A 13,908-nucleotide genomic window follows, 5' to 3' on the forward strand; every position below is an offset into this window, starting at 1 on the left:
CCACATACACATCAGGCTAACGACATCCTGTCAAAAGCAATCTAACCAAAGCCCCCGTTCGGTGCTGATACTTAGCGCAGTAAATGTACCTGTCACAGCCCTGCAATGGCTGGTGGAGCTCTGTCCTGGCTGCTGCTCCTCCCAGCTGCTGCCGGCTTGGCTGGGAGTTGTCCTACCTATCCCTGGATCATGAGGTTCAACCAGTCTCAGTGAGCTGCGAGGGAATTGGCCGCCGCGGCTGCCAGGGAATTTTCCTGGCCCCATCCACAAATCCCAATATCATACCAACATTGCAACAAGCAACACTAATGAAAAAGCAAAATAAAAGGCCCTGGAGTCACGCAAGAAGGACAAATCTGTATCTACTCTGGCGTCAGGCTGCTGGAGGGAGCAAACAGCCCCAGATTCCCTGACCCGGGCAGGGCTGCTCGTGTTTGCACCACAAAGACAAACCTGCTCTTTTTGGGACTGCAAAAAACCCCGTGGATGTACGCGCAGGAGGTACCTGAGAGAGCAATCCTGCCGGCTGGGGAGGCAGCGGGGTGACGTGCTGAGCTCTTCCCTGGGGCAGGCAGCTCTGAGCTCTTCGTGGCTGCCAGCCGGCACGAAGCTGCAGGAGCAGCCGGCGACGAGGAAGCCCCGCAGTGCCCCGGCAAGCGGCTACACCGGCACCTGCGGGTTAGCAGCGAAGAAATTGAGGCCACAGCCGAGAGAAGCAGACTCCTGCCCAGAGAGCAGCTTTACTGATGGCATTGAGGAAGGCCAGCCAGCCTGCAGGATCCCTCTCCTCTCCGATCTACAGGCTATTTAGCTGTCTGACCTTATGTCACCCAACCCAAGGCGACACAGGACAAATTTCCATTCCACCGTGGGGAAGCCCAAACATTTTCCAGCTCTGTAGTGAACCAGGGAAAACAAAACTGCAAGGCAAGGGATAACCACCAGCCAAAAAGAGGGGAGATGGAGGGAGAGGCGGACAGCTTACAGGGTCATGGTTCAAAATACAAACATTAAAATTATAACCATCTAAGGGGGGGCACCTCCCAGGTCATTAAGCAGCCAGAGGAGTCACTAGATGGCCCTGCTAGTCCTGTTCATCTGATCACAGCGATGGATATTAAGAAATGCTAGTTTAGCTACTCTCCAGGCTTCTGGGGACTGTGAAATGTGCTCCGAGTCTCCTTCTGGGAGGAAGAGCCTCCCGAGGAGAACGTGGCAGGCGGGTGGTACCATGGCCAGGCACGTGGCAGGGACTCCCCAGGACACCCGGCACCTCTGGGCCTCACCAGACAGACAAACAGTCCTTCCTGGTCCCACCAAGACCTGGGTGTCCCTTTCTCTCCCTGTGACCGGCTCCACTTGCCAGAGACACTGCAAGTCTCTGCCTCAGCGTAATCGTGTTGACAGTGACGGGTGTAAGAGCCAGGGAACCATATTAATGAACATCGTGTTGCTGGATAATCATGACATTAGCATTATTGGATTAGAACATTTGCATAATTTGGGCACGAGCCGCTACCTGCACCAAGACATATGTTTACATGAATTTACATGCATTTGCATCCCAATGAAGCTCGTCCAACTGCATCCTCAGCAGGTTTCTGGGTGACCAGTCACGGCCATTGGCAGCTCAACCCCAGGGACCATCCCTTGCTGTCAGGCATAATCCCAGGCCACTCAGATGCCAACAAAACAGCAACATTTTTCCTCCTCAGGGTCTTACTCGCACAGGTTACACCTCAGCTGGGATAGGCATGCCCCTTGCAGGGGTCAGGAGAAACGCTCCCAGCCTCAGCATCAGGGTCACCCAGGCTAAAACGGTCCCCGTCCCCATAAACTCTTGCTGTCTCTCAAGAGCCCAGGTCCTGGGTCCCAGAATAACAGGCAGTTAAGTCCATCCTACTCACAGCTGTGAAAAGAGCTCAATAAAACACTCCCAGCAGGCTGCAAAGCTTGGAATTTAAGAGGCCAATAAAGGGAACCCAAAATGAACTCTTTACTCTGTCTTTTTTTTTTTTTTTAAATCACATGATCTTTGATTCAATTACTTGATTTTACAGGAAGGGGGAGAGAGATTCAATTACTTGATTTCTGATTTCTTAACATAGAAATATGGACTTTGTAACCGTGGCCCACAGAAAGGCAAAAAACCCTTCAAAGCCGCATTGCAACAATTTGGTGGCAACATCAGATTTATACGGCTGTAAGAAATAAGCAGCTTCCCCTCCTGGCCTGCTCGGCACAACCTGCTCCAGCATTAAAGTAGTGCAGTAATATCTGAGCATAGAGTCCTGCAGCCCACCCACAAAATTACAGGGCGCGAGGTGTTGAGCGGGCAGCGGAGCAGCTGCCTGACTAAACACCCGTAAGTGCTTTTCTAATGTAGAGCTGCACAGGGAGTTACCGAGTCCCTTCATAGGCCCAGAAATTACACGTCGGGAGGGACCAGGAGGTGCACGCTCACTCCCCCAGCATCTCCAGCCCCAGAAATTGCTGCTGTGCTCCTTCTAAACGCTGACATGAAAACAGACAAAAGGATTGGCCCAACGGTGTCCAAACCATTTCCATCAGGACTTGGAGTAACTACAAGCCTTGCCACCACTGAAAGCTTTGCAAATTACGGTGACTTATCTCCAAGTGCTGGCCTGTAAGACGCAGAGCTAAACCCTGAAGTGCCCCTGGGATTAAACATGCCTGAACCAATCAACAGCAACGAGTGCAAATCCTGCAAGAAGCTCAGTAGGAAGTTTGCTGGGATGCGGTGAGCTGGAGCTGCCCCCTCCCCTTAGCTGGTGCAGGTGACAATGCTGCCATGTAAATAAAAGCACTGCTCAGACAAGATCATCTGGTATTTTGGGGGTCTGTTCACCCAGAACGACCCACATCTGCTTGGTTTCTAGCCACTTTTGCAGCTGAAGAAACTGGAAAGAAAAGAAGCAGGATTAAACCACTGCTCACCTGGGGGAATGCCCCATCCCTGGAGGTGTTCAAGGCCAGGTTGGATGCGACTTTGAGTACCCTGGTCTGGTGGGAGGTGTCCCTGCCCAGGGCAGGGGGTTGGAACTAGATGATCTTTAATGTCCCTTCCAACCCAAACCATTCTGATTCTATGAATCTGACCCCAGGGGACCCCACTCTCAGCCTCACTGTGCCCAGACGAGCCCCCGTCCTGCTCTGCAGCCAGATCAGCCCTGCGCTTCAAGCCGGGCTGCACAACATCTCCCCAGCAAAGCAGTGACCAGCCCCATCACTGCAGCATGCAGGAAGATAAGGAAGGTGGCCTGTCCCTGCCCTGCACAGCTCCTACCCGCCACCCGCCTCGCAGAGCTTCAAAGCCACGCATTTAGCATATCTCTGCTTTAACCACCCAAACTATTAAATGGGGACATTTTAAGACTTTTAAAAACCACGTCAAGACCCTTGGCTGAAGGCAGATGAGAAGCTCCCAGTAGCTTTGGTAAACTTTTATCCTTTAAGTAGTGTGCACTGTATTTCACTCCAAAGAGGTACCTTGGTTCCCTTATCTGGAACCTTTTGGACTCGCAAAGCATGTGAGAAATAGAAACAAAACCTGGCAGAGGGGTCAGAGGGACTCCACATCAATGGGAGGGAGAGAAACAGAATTTCTGGCTGAAAAAATCCTCCTTGGAGAAAGAACACGTTTGCACACGATTATGTCATTAGGCGCCGGTGCCAACTGCTAATGCCTAATGACTCCGTGTCACAAGCAATGAAGGCTGGAGCCCAACATCATGGCAACAGGAGGAGGGAACGTGCTGGCGCGCTGCTGCCAGGGTATGGGCTCAGGCAGGGGCTGAGCACTTACATTATTTATGACCACGTAGATGGGACGCTGAATCAAGGCTGCTCGAGTGTTTGATCAGTCCTGGGCTGTCACTGTGGCTCACAGCTGGAGACACCAGATAACAGGAGAAAATTAAACCCCTTTTCCTCCCCCCGCCCCACCTCTGTAGTGGGCCCCTCTCAGAAAAGAGAAAGGAGGGAGAAAAGAAAGCCCAATAAATTAGGTCTACTGGTGTACAACCTCTAGCCCAGCACCTCCTCCTGCCATTGCAGGGGATGTCAGGCAGAGCCTGGGGGATGCAGAGACGAAGGTTCAGGGATGCAGCCCCTGGCACAGGAAGGGAAAGAACCCAGGGAGCAAGGCAGCTGCGATTTCCAACCAGGGAGGAGCAAGCACAGCTCAGCTCAGCTCCAACTTTTGCCCTGATATTCCCAGCCAAGCCCTGTGCAGAGCCGAAGCAAGGCAGCACCGCGAGAGCAGAGCCAACGCTGGAAGCAGGCAGCTGTGCTCTCATGGCTGCTGCCCAGGCGGAGGAGCAGGACCAGCCCCATGCACAGCTCTGGCTGTCCTTGCATGGTGGTTTGCAGACCCTGACCAAGGTGGGGCTGAGCTTCCTTGGGCACCCCTGTCCTGCTGCAGGGTGGCTGTGCTTCCATGGGCTGCCCCCCCATCGAACAAAACCCCTTTCTCTGCCTTCTCCACAGGCTGGCGTCTCACCCACTTACCAAATACATCAGTGTGGGACACAGCCCATGCTGCAAAAATCTGATTCCTGTACGCCTCCCTCTCCACAGAGGCAATGAAACGGGCTGCATCTGATTTCTTCCCTCCCTTTCCAGTCCTTTCACGCTCCTTTCCCTATCTTCGAGGAACAGATGCACCCATTCATAACCATGCAAAAGAAAGTGCGTATTTGCCTTTCCGACTGCAGTGCAGCTGGTAAAGCACAGGAGGGAAAATTATGTTTTGTATGAATACACAAATTATCTGCACTGATCTTATTACACTTGAATAGCAAACCGACAGAAAAAGAAAACATGAAAGAGAAAGGCATTGTTTGGGCTGCACCGATGTAGCATCATTATTGTTTATCCTCTCCAACCACTCCATCATCCTAATCCCACCGTCTCCCACAGTGACAGGTCAGCAACAGTGATCTGCTAAATGGCATGAAACACAGGCTGCCAGAATGAATACAGGCAGGATGCAAACCCAGCGAGGCAATGCCTGGGAGACGGCAGCACCTCTGGATGTCTCGCCTGCAATTCCCAGGCATGTCCAGGCCAAGCATCCAATAACTCACAAGCATTATCAGTGTTAAAAAGATTCATGTTACAGAGGTACCAATTAGCATCAGAGCGCTGGAATACACAGGGGCGATATATAAACAAAGGCTCAGTAACTCCCTAACCCAAATCCTCGCAGAGATATTCTTACTCATCACACGAATAAATCTCCAAAGCCCATAGCAGAGCTGTGCAAGAGGGTACACAAACCAGAAGGCTCCTCCATGCCCTGAGGACCCTCCTTTACATAGGACCAATACGTATGGCTCTGTGGAAGCTCAGCACCTCATGCTGGGGGTCCTGGCTCACCGAGGCAGCGCTGGAAGCAGTGCAGGGAAGCGTTCTGCAGCTCACTGCAACCCGACGTGAGGCAGCCCTCGCGTTCAGCCCCTTGGAGAGGGACTGGGTTTGTGTCCTGGCCATGTGGCCCAGTCCTCTGTGGGGAACGGAGCTTGTCCTCCCTCCCCAGTCTTCCTCCAACACTGCAGGGAGGAGAGCCCTTCTTTTAAAATTGCCATGTGGTGAGTGACCTCTGCGCTCTGGGAGGACAGGAACCAAAAAACATGATTAAATACATGAACTGCACCACACAATACTTTGTTTAAATAGCTTTGCAATCCCTTAGGCCTTAAATCAAAGACATCCATAACCACACAGGGCTCAGGCAGGATGGTGCGGGCAGCTCCTCCCCAGTGCAGTAGCATCTGATTAGCCTAGGTGACAGCAGCTAATTCCTCATGCTACAGACAACACAACAACTCTGACAAGTACAGGAAAACAATCACAAGGTGGAAATTCAAACAGAACACGAGTCACCTGCTATCAAAACAAGGAAAATTTGGCAAGTTTCCTACTTAGCACTTACTACATCAAGGCTGCTCAATGACGCTAATTAAACAGGTACCTCCCAGACATAGCCAGAAAGATTTATATCCCTAATTTGTGTTTCTCAGTTTATTTTTCTGTCCTCCAAGGCACCATTTTAATGGCCATGGTGTGATTGCTTGGAGGAGTTCAATTTTGCATGAGTGTCATTTGAAGATGAAGGTCTGTCCCATCAGCGGCTTGATGATTGCTCACCCAGGGCCCAGATCCTGCTCCCTGCTCTCCCGCAGCGGGGCTCAGCTGTTCACCGAGATTTTCTTGGTCTCTTGAACTTGGCTTCACCAGCACAAAAATAAATAACACTGGGCTCAGCCGCTCTCAGTGATCCAGCTCCTGTGTCCCCATCCAGGGGCTGGGTAGGTATCAGTCTGGGGACTCTTTGGGGGGGTGAATGAACCTCAGAAATACCCAGCGCAGAACCAGTGCTGAGCTGGGGGACACTGTGCAGAGCTGTCACTACAAAGCAGCACAGCCTCAGAAAGCAAGGACCAGTCTTGGAGATGTGACCTCTCCACCCAGCTCCCAAATCTAGCCCTAAAAACTGAGCCCCAGGGCAGCTCCCACACTTGTGGGGTTGCTCCGATGGGATGTGATGGCATAGGACAGCCGGAGCGGAGGTGTACAATTGCAAAAAAATAAAAGCATCCACAGTGCTGCGATAATTAGTCAGAGCTACCTCTGAAAGCAGAAGTCAGTCATGCTCAGGAGGGGGAAGGTGTCTCTTGCCAGCACCCCTTGCCCAGATGGCCCTGATAAGGTCCTGATTAGCAGTAAATCTCCAGCCCCAGATAATAACTGCTTGCAGTGATTAGGCTGTTAGGAGACTTGATGAGAAAGGGAGGCAGTGACGCCTGTTTGCTGCATGTGGTCAACTACAGAGTAACAGGCAAGCACCTGGGAGAAAATGGCATATAGCTTGGGGCTGAGAGAGAGCTCAGAGCATAACAGTTGCTGTTAAACTGATACAGTCCACAACAAAAATACTTTAAAACCACAATCCATCCTTCCTGGCAAAATATGAATGCATCATGCAGAGCCACTCATTCCAGAGAGGGAAAACAAGAGCAATAATCCCTCCAAAATTTTACAAACACCTTCCAGTGCCAGACAGAAATCAGTGGAAGAAAAAAGAAACAAAACGTATGCCTTCAAACAAACCCACAGAACCTCTGCGAAGCATGCAGGTGAATGTGTACAGTCCTCCGCCTCAAGGGGATTTGAATTTGTCCCTCAAAGGTACAGTTCCCAGGCACCGATCAGAGCAGCACCCTTGGGTGCTGCACAGGCGTCTTCACGGACTGCTCGGCAGTGGGGCACAGACCAGCAGCAGTGTGCTACACTAGCTATGGGGCTGGCCTGGCTCCTTTCATGTCTTGCAATGAAGATAATGAGAGGAAACACTTCTGCAGGGAGAGAAGCGCAGGGCAAGGGTGCACGAGGATGTGCGTGGCTGCCTGCGCGTGCTGCCACACGTCACTGGCAGGCAGCACACATCGCATTCCCGTCTCTGCACTGCCATGGAGCTACACAGTAAGATCCTCATCTCTTGCCTCTCAAGCGTTGCTGGCATTTCTAGCGCTACCTGAATATACTGCTAATAAGAGGCAATGGTCAGGAAGGAATCTGAATGAGCAGCTCAAGATAAAAGTTTTCCATGAAATGCTTACCCGTCAACTGTCATCTTTGCACCTGCTGAAAGTCTCATTATTTGATTGCGGCATCAGCCCTTCAAAAAAACTTCCCTCAACTCTCCTTCAAATCACACCCACCTGAGGAAACAAGGCGTTATGATCAGAAGAGCAGTCTCCATTGCAGAGAGGAACAAAGCAATGGGAGCGGTGGCAGGAAGAAATGGGAGAGGTGGGCTGGCGAGACATCGCTACCACCAGCCCTCTCCCATGGAAGGAAACATCTTCTGGGGTGGATGGGGAGGAGCAGAGAAGAGCAACTGCTGCTAACTTTTATTTTAAAAATGAACTTCAGCCATCTGCAGAAATTATCTGCCATTTTGCATCACTGCCCAAGCACTCCAGCTGATAGTCCAGGGCATTCCCTGTCTGATTCAGTAATGGCCAGAAACACATTGTCTAAACACCAGCTAGTAGTCCATTTGCTTCAGCAGCGTTGAACTACTATGCATGGTTCCCACAGGGAAAGCATCCGCTTTCCCCTCGAACTATAACTGTAAAAAGCAAACACGGAAACTTGGCAATTCATGGCCAGTGTTTCTGATTCAGAGATCCCGCAGTTGACTTTCCCATATATTGGTTGTTGTCATAGCAAGCGCAGGGGGGAAGGAACAACGTAAGAGGTGGTTAGTCCTTGACACGCTCCATCCTTGGACTAATGGCAGCTCCCCAGCAAAACAATCCCAACAGCAATTATCAAGGCACTTTTAAAATGGGAAAAGCAAAAACAGATTAAAAAGCCATTTGAAACCTTGAAGCTGAATGCCGAGTGGAAGGGAACGCAGAGCAGCCAGGGCTGCACATGCTCGGCGAACAATGCGGAGATGCTTCTCTGTAGGCAAAGCGGAACGGACCCTGATTGTTAAACCGGAGCAAGTGACAAGCCTTGGGAGGCCATGGGGACACACTTGACAGAATGACAAGCAGTGCTGCTTTATGCTTAGTGGTTACAACATGGAAAACCTTCCACATAGGGGCTGAGGAGCAGACCCATGCCTCCTGCCATTGCCAGCGTGAGGCACCAAAGAGGGGCAAGACAAAAGATGAGTTTCAAGTGCAGAATTCAATTATGCTCCAGCCATGTGAATCAGCATTCCACTGGCTGGATTATTTTCTTTCCTCGCTGAACCCAGACCAAGGATTTGGAGAGTATCTGCAACCTGGGAATGGAAAAAAACTTTTTACTGTTTCAAGAACGGCAAGCATTTGTTACTGAGCCAAAGTTTTATTGTTTCCAGTAGTAAAACACTACATAAAAGTTGTAAGGGATGGAGATGAGAACAACAAAATAATAAAAGACAGACAAACGACCAGAGCAGACTGAGCACTATTCACTGAGCCCTTCTTGCCCACCTTAAGCCAACGGAAAAGGCAGTCAACTGGTACAGGCTTCAGCTAATATTCCAACCAAAGCTACAAAACACAACCAAGAGAGATGCAACAAAGAGAAACGTGGTCTTTAACAGAAAATATGCGCACAGAGTTGTGGATTTTCCTCTATCACATTCATATGTGGGAGTTCACATTCTCCTGGGCTAGATCCTTCCCTCGACCCAAGAGGAGTCTCTCCATAGACAACTGAAGGGTTCTAGTTCAAACTCAGGTGGAATTACTCCATGGAGGTAAAATATAGAGGTAAGAAAGAATGGTTTCCAGTCTCACTGGTACAAGAGCAGTCCCAGATCTCTGAGAGTGTTTTATAAAACCTAGTCTCTGTTAAAAATCAAAACCATGCCTCAAAGCAGCACAGTAAACCAGCAAGGACTACCAGGTTCCTGTGCAGAGGTGGCAACCCAGTGTGGTAAATGGCCCTAAGAAGCGAGGGCTGGGGTGAAAACACAACTGACCTGCCTGCACTGCCCAGGAATGAAGCACAGGAAACACAAGAAGAGTTAGAAACGACACACTCAATTTTAAAAACTCTTTCCGGCTCAGTGTAGAGGTTTTGATGAGAAAGTAACAGGTTTAAAGAAAATGGAGCCAATTTTTAAGTGTCTTTTTCCTTCTCCTCCTTCTATAGAATGAATTTAGGCTGGCAGGCCAAGCTGAGGCACTGCGGTAATGAGAGCGCGACCCAGACGGCCTCAGTAGGACTGTCAAAAGCTCCAAGGCAAACCAGGACTTTTTTTGGTGGCAAAATGCTTCTGAAATTGAAGACCCTACAGTCCCTCAGAAGAAACATCATGACTTCAGCTCTGAAATCATACCAGCATTTTGGCAAAAGCTGACTTTTGGATTTACTTTTTCATAAACAGCTAGTAATTTTGGCATTACCCCTTTCAGAGATGCAGGTGGTTGAGTCTCAGTGGCCAGGTTTAAACAACACAGACCACAACATAAAGCATCCCTCAGTGGAGAACAACCTCATCCCTCGTTCTCTTCAACACCGATGTTGTGAAGCCCACATTCAGTGGTTTCTCTTTACGCCATCTCAAAGGGCCCGCATCATGAAAAGGTTTTATTTTTCTTTTTAAAAGGGCAGAAACAGATCACGGAGGAAGAGCTGGAAGGATTTTCCCAGCAACATGCCACAGTGCATTGGCTGGAACAGCAGTAAGGGAACAGTCCTCTGTTGGACCATGTTCATTTAGAAAGAAAGTCAAGGATTGATTTCCGATCTCCTGTTAGAGTGTTCCAGCACCCAATCTCATTTATCTTCATACTGCAGCCATTTGTAAAAACATATACTACATGCGCACAAAGCACTCAGCAGCAAAGGAGAACAGAACGAAAGAGTAATAACCAAGGGAAAAGGCTGACATTAACAGGCACAAATTGCCTTTAAATCCATTATTTCAGAGGGAGCTTTTTGGAATACTTTGTTTCTTCAGCAAAAGACGGGTCAGATCCAAAGCATTTACTAAAAATCCACGGACTCTTACTTGCCTAGTGTGGGTTTTGTTCAGGCCTTCAAAGACCTAATTGCTCTAGTGATCTCAGGTAATTTGATTTTTCTCATCTGTCAGGCCTTGGAGGGAAATTGTCCATCCCAGAGAATAAGCAGGAGTGGGGCACTCAGCTTTCTACTGCCTGACTCATGATGACACCATCACAGTCAGCCAGATGCTCGAGACTTGGAGGAAAAAGGTAAAACAAAGGCCTCTGTTCATGCAAGAGCTGACAAGGTGTGCATGTGGGAGAAGAATCTGCAGAGCTTAACAAGATAAAGTAGTATGAAAGCTTTTATCCAGTTTGGGTACACAAAGGCAGTCAGCTGGGCCGGGGGGTGGTGGGCACTCTCCCACCAGGAGCTGCAGCACACACACACACCCCATGACCCCACTGCCAAAGCATCACCCTCACCACAAGACACACACGCCAGCGCACGGCCAGGAGGACTGAAAAATTCATAGCAAACTACTTCGAGTGTTTCTTAACTAACTAAAGCGTCTCCCAGAGCAGACAGCCCTATCATCGAGAGAGACCTCAGTGGAAGTGAACGGGAGCACAACTTCACCAGCTGATTCAGGATGCCCCGCACCAAACATCATTGTTCAAACCAGAACAATGATGACAAGAAACACAAAGGGTGACAACCTGGGCCCACAGGAGTCAAGTGCAAATGGGAGCCCCAGTCTCACCCTTGGGGTTCACAGAGGGAAATCCACCCCTGGGCTGCAGTAGAAGGGCTGCAGTCTCCTCACACCCCATTTCAGGGACACAGGGGTGAACTTCCCTTTCTCCTGAAGGCTGCAAAGTCAGGAGCTGAATGCTGGGTTCAGCAGGCCAGGAACAGTGGAGGCAGCACACATTTCTTCAGCTCCAGTGAGCACTTTTTGTGCACCGTCCAACAAACACAGGTCTGGACCCGCACAGCACAGCTCCCTTCTCCGAGCAACAGCCTAAAGTGTGTGTCCATCAGCAGAAGGGGAAACCAGACCAAACCATAAACCAGGTCAGTGAGGCAGGGAGGAGAGGCAGGTGCTTTCCCAGGTGCCATTGTGTTGCTAATGCCTGTGCAAGAGCTGGCATCTAAAGTCACCAGTGGCAGCAGTTGTTGTCTGGAGTGAGGTCTACAGGTATGGACAAGGGATGAGTGATGGATCCAGGCAAAGCAGCTCCATCTTCACCTCTGTCAGCATCGCGTTTTGGTGTGGACGCACCGTTTGCCTTCAAAATATATAAAGACAAAAGTTTTGTTTAGAAAAGAATGAAGGGGAGAGACTTAACAAAGTTATTTTACAGTGCTTTTACATGCTCAGTGCCATTTTAAGAGGTTACTAAAAATAATAATGAAGAGAACGTCTGTGCATCATTACTCCACACTCTGTCAGCAGTCAGGGCCCATTAAACTTTATTAAAGGAAGAAAAGACAGGGGAAAGAAACAGAGAAAGAAGGAGTTGTACTGCTAGAACTGGTCCTCTGGTAGATGCGTCCCTTAAAGGGCCAAGTCAGACAAAAAGCCCAGCTTCAGCTCACAGAGGTTTCCAAACCAGGTGACAGCATCCACATGCCACAGAGCAGGTCCTCCACGTGACCCTCCTGCCTTCCATGTGCCGGGGCTGTGGACAGGAGCCATGGCAGAACATAGCCCTTGCCCATGGCTGGGGACGGGCGCAGGACAACAATGCTCTGCTGCAGAAGGCACTCTGGCTCACGTCGACTAAACGAACCTGAACTAATCACTTCAGCAGCCCCTGGCAGAACTCAAGGTCTGCTGGGACACGCTGGTTCCAGCGCACAGGGTGAAACACGGGGCTTGCAATGTGGAGAGCTCTAAGGCAGTGGCGGGTCAATACTAACTTCTTTCCCCCTTCTCTGAACTAAAAGAGGCATAAATTATGTTGACTCCTGGAGAAAGGACAGGGGATATTTCCAGTCATTGCCGTTCAAGACACAAGGGGTCCTGCAAATTCCTCCTACCAGCTACTGACCAACATCCCAGTTGAAAGATAGCCTCCCAAGCCGTAAAACCTCTCAATATGTTTACAAAGACTCCAAAATCCAGACTTTTAACTTCTAAATTACTGACTTCCCTTGCTCTTTCCTTTATGCTTTGTTTTGAAAGATTACATCAACTATTGCCCTCAGTGCTTTGCGCAAAATGCTGAATAGAAAGTTGGAAGCGCGAGGAGTAAACGTATTGCAAAGGGCAAAGAATAAGTCTAAGGACGTGGGGGCAGGAGGCCAGACAGGCTGTTTGATCAAAGACCAAAGCGCAGACCTCTGCAATGTGAAAGAAGGCACAAAAATAGGAGTTCCATCTTCAGCAGCAGACTTGTTTCCAGATATATTGAGTGAAAGGGGGAAGAGAATGAGTCTTTGTCATTCCTCTATTTTCATGGAAAAATTCTTCAATTTAAAACTCCATAAAGAATTACAGAAATAGTGAAAGTAATTTATTCTTTAGGTACTCGAGCCTTTATTCCCTTAACTTCAAGGCAGACTCAAAAGAGCTGAAAATGTTTTGGTTCTATCACTTGAGGATGAAAACACTTTAATTCCTTAAAACATGGAAGGGGCATATGCTTCTTCTGAGGTTCACACTTACAAATGCATTGTATATAGAATGCAAATCTTGAATCATTTCCTAATGGTGTCACTACCCGAAGACATGTTTTATTTATAAATATGGCAGGACCATTCAGTGCTCTGCAGTACCAATACGAGCAGGCAGAGACGGCTCAAAGCTTCTCAGCCATGAAGGCACAATCCAGTTTTTTCTCTTTGCGGAAGACAGACAACTCGTCCTCCTCAGAAGCAGGAAAACTCAATCCCGTGGCAGTGGCAGCAAGCTTTGAACAAAGCAGGGCAAGCAGCCAGTGCAGGGGGCAGAGGCTCAGAGGAGAGAGGCTGGGTGCGGGTGAGGGTCTCTCCTCCACATCTGAGCCCCCTTTCCTTCCTATGCTGTGCCCGCAGTGCAGGCAGGGGCTGAAGGCAGAGGTAGGAAGAGCAGCGGATGCAAGCACAGCTCCCTCATGTGGTTGCCCACTTATTTTGCCCCACTGCAACAGCAGCCCTGGAAGACTACACCGATTTGGCTGTAGCTCACACAGGGACAAGGGAAAGAACAGTCAGAAAACATTTAAGCAACTTTCTCACCAAGCGCAGGAAAACAAAAGGCACCTCCCCAAAGACTGCCATGAAGAAAGTCATTAAAGAAATTACTATCCCATTTGGAGCCTAATTACTGTTAGGACAATTTTTTTTCCTACATGGAACGGAGTAGTTAGACCCACTGAAGCAAAATGTTACCTCCTCATTGTCCCTGCGGGAGCAAAAGAGACATCTGAGAAACAGAAG

General features: G+C 49.4%; 1 protein-coding gene across 5 annotated transcripts in view; it reads right to left on the reverse strand.

Annotated features, from left to right (window-relative positions):
- Positions 1–8,454: 8,454 nt before the first annotated feature.
- Positions 8,455–13,908, reverse strand: part of RPH3AL (rabphilin 3A like (without C2 domains)) — a 44,770-nt gene continuing 39,316 nt past the window's right edge. For all 5 annotated transcript variants that reach the window (XM_063341529.1, XM_063341532.1, XM_063341530.1 and 2 more), the window contains one exon: positions 8,455–11,774. In XM_063341529.1, the coding sequence (XP_063197599.1) occupies positions 11,740–11,774 (35 nt within the window). In that variant the 3' untranslated portion in view covers positions 8,455–11,739. The remainder of the gene's footprint in view (positions 11,775–13,908) is intronic.

The sequence above is a fragment of the Chroicocephalus ridibundus genome, chromosome 7 (genome assembly GCF_963924245.1).
Source record: "Chroicocephalus ridibundus chromosome 7, bChrRid1.1, whole genome shotgun sequence".
Taxonomy (NCBI): domain Eukaryota; kingdom Metazoa; phylum Chordata; class Aves; order Charadriiformes; family Laridae; genus Chroicocephalus; species Chroicocephalus ridibundus.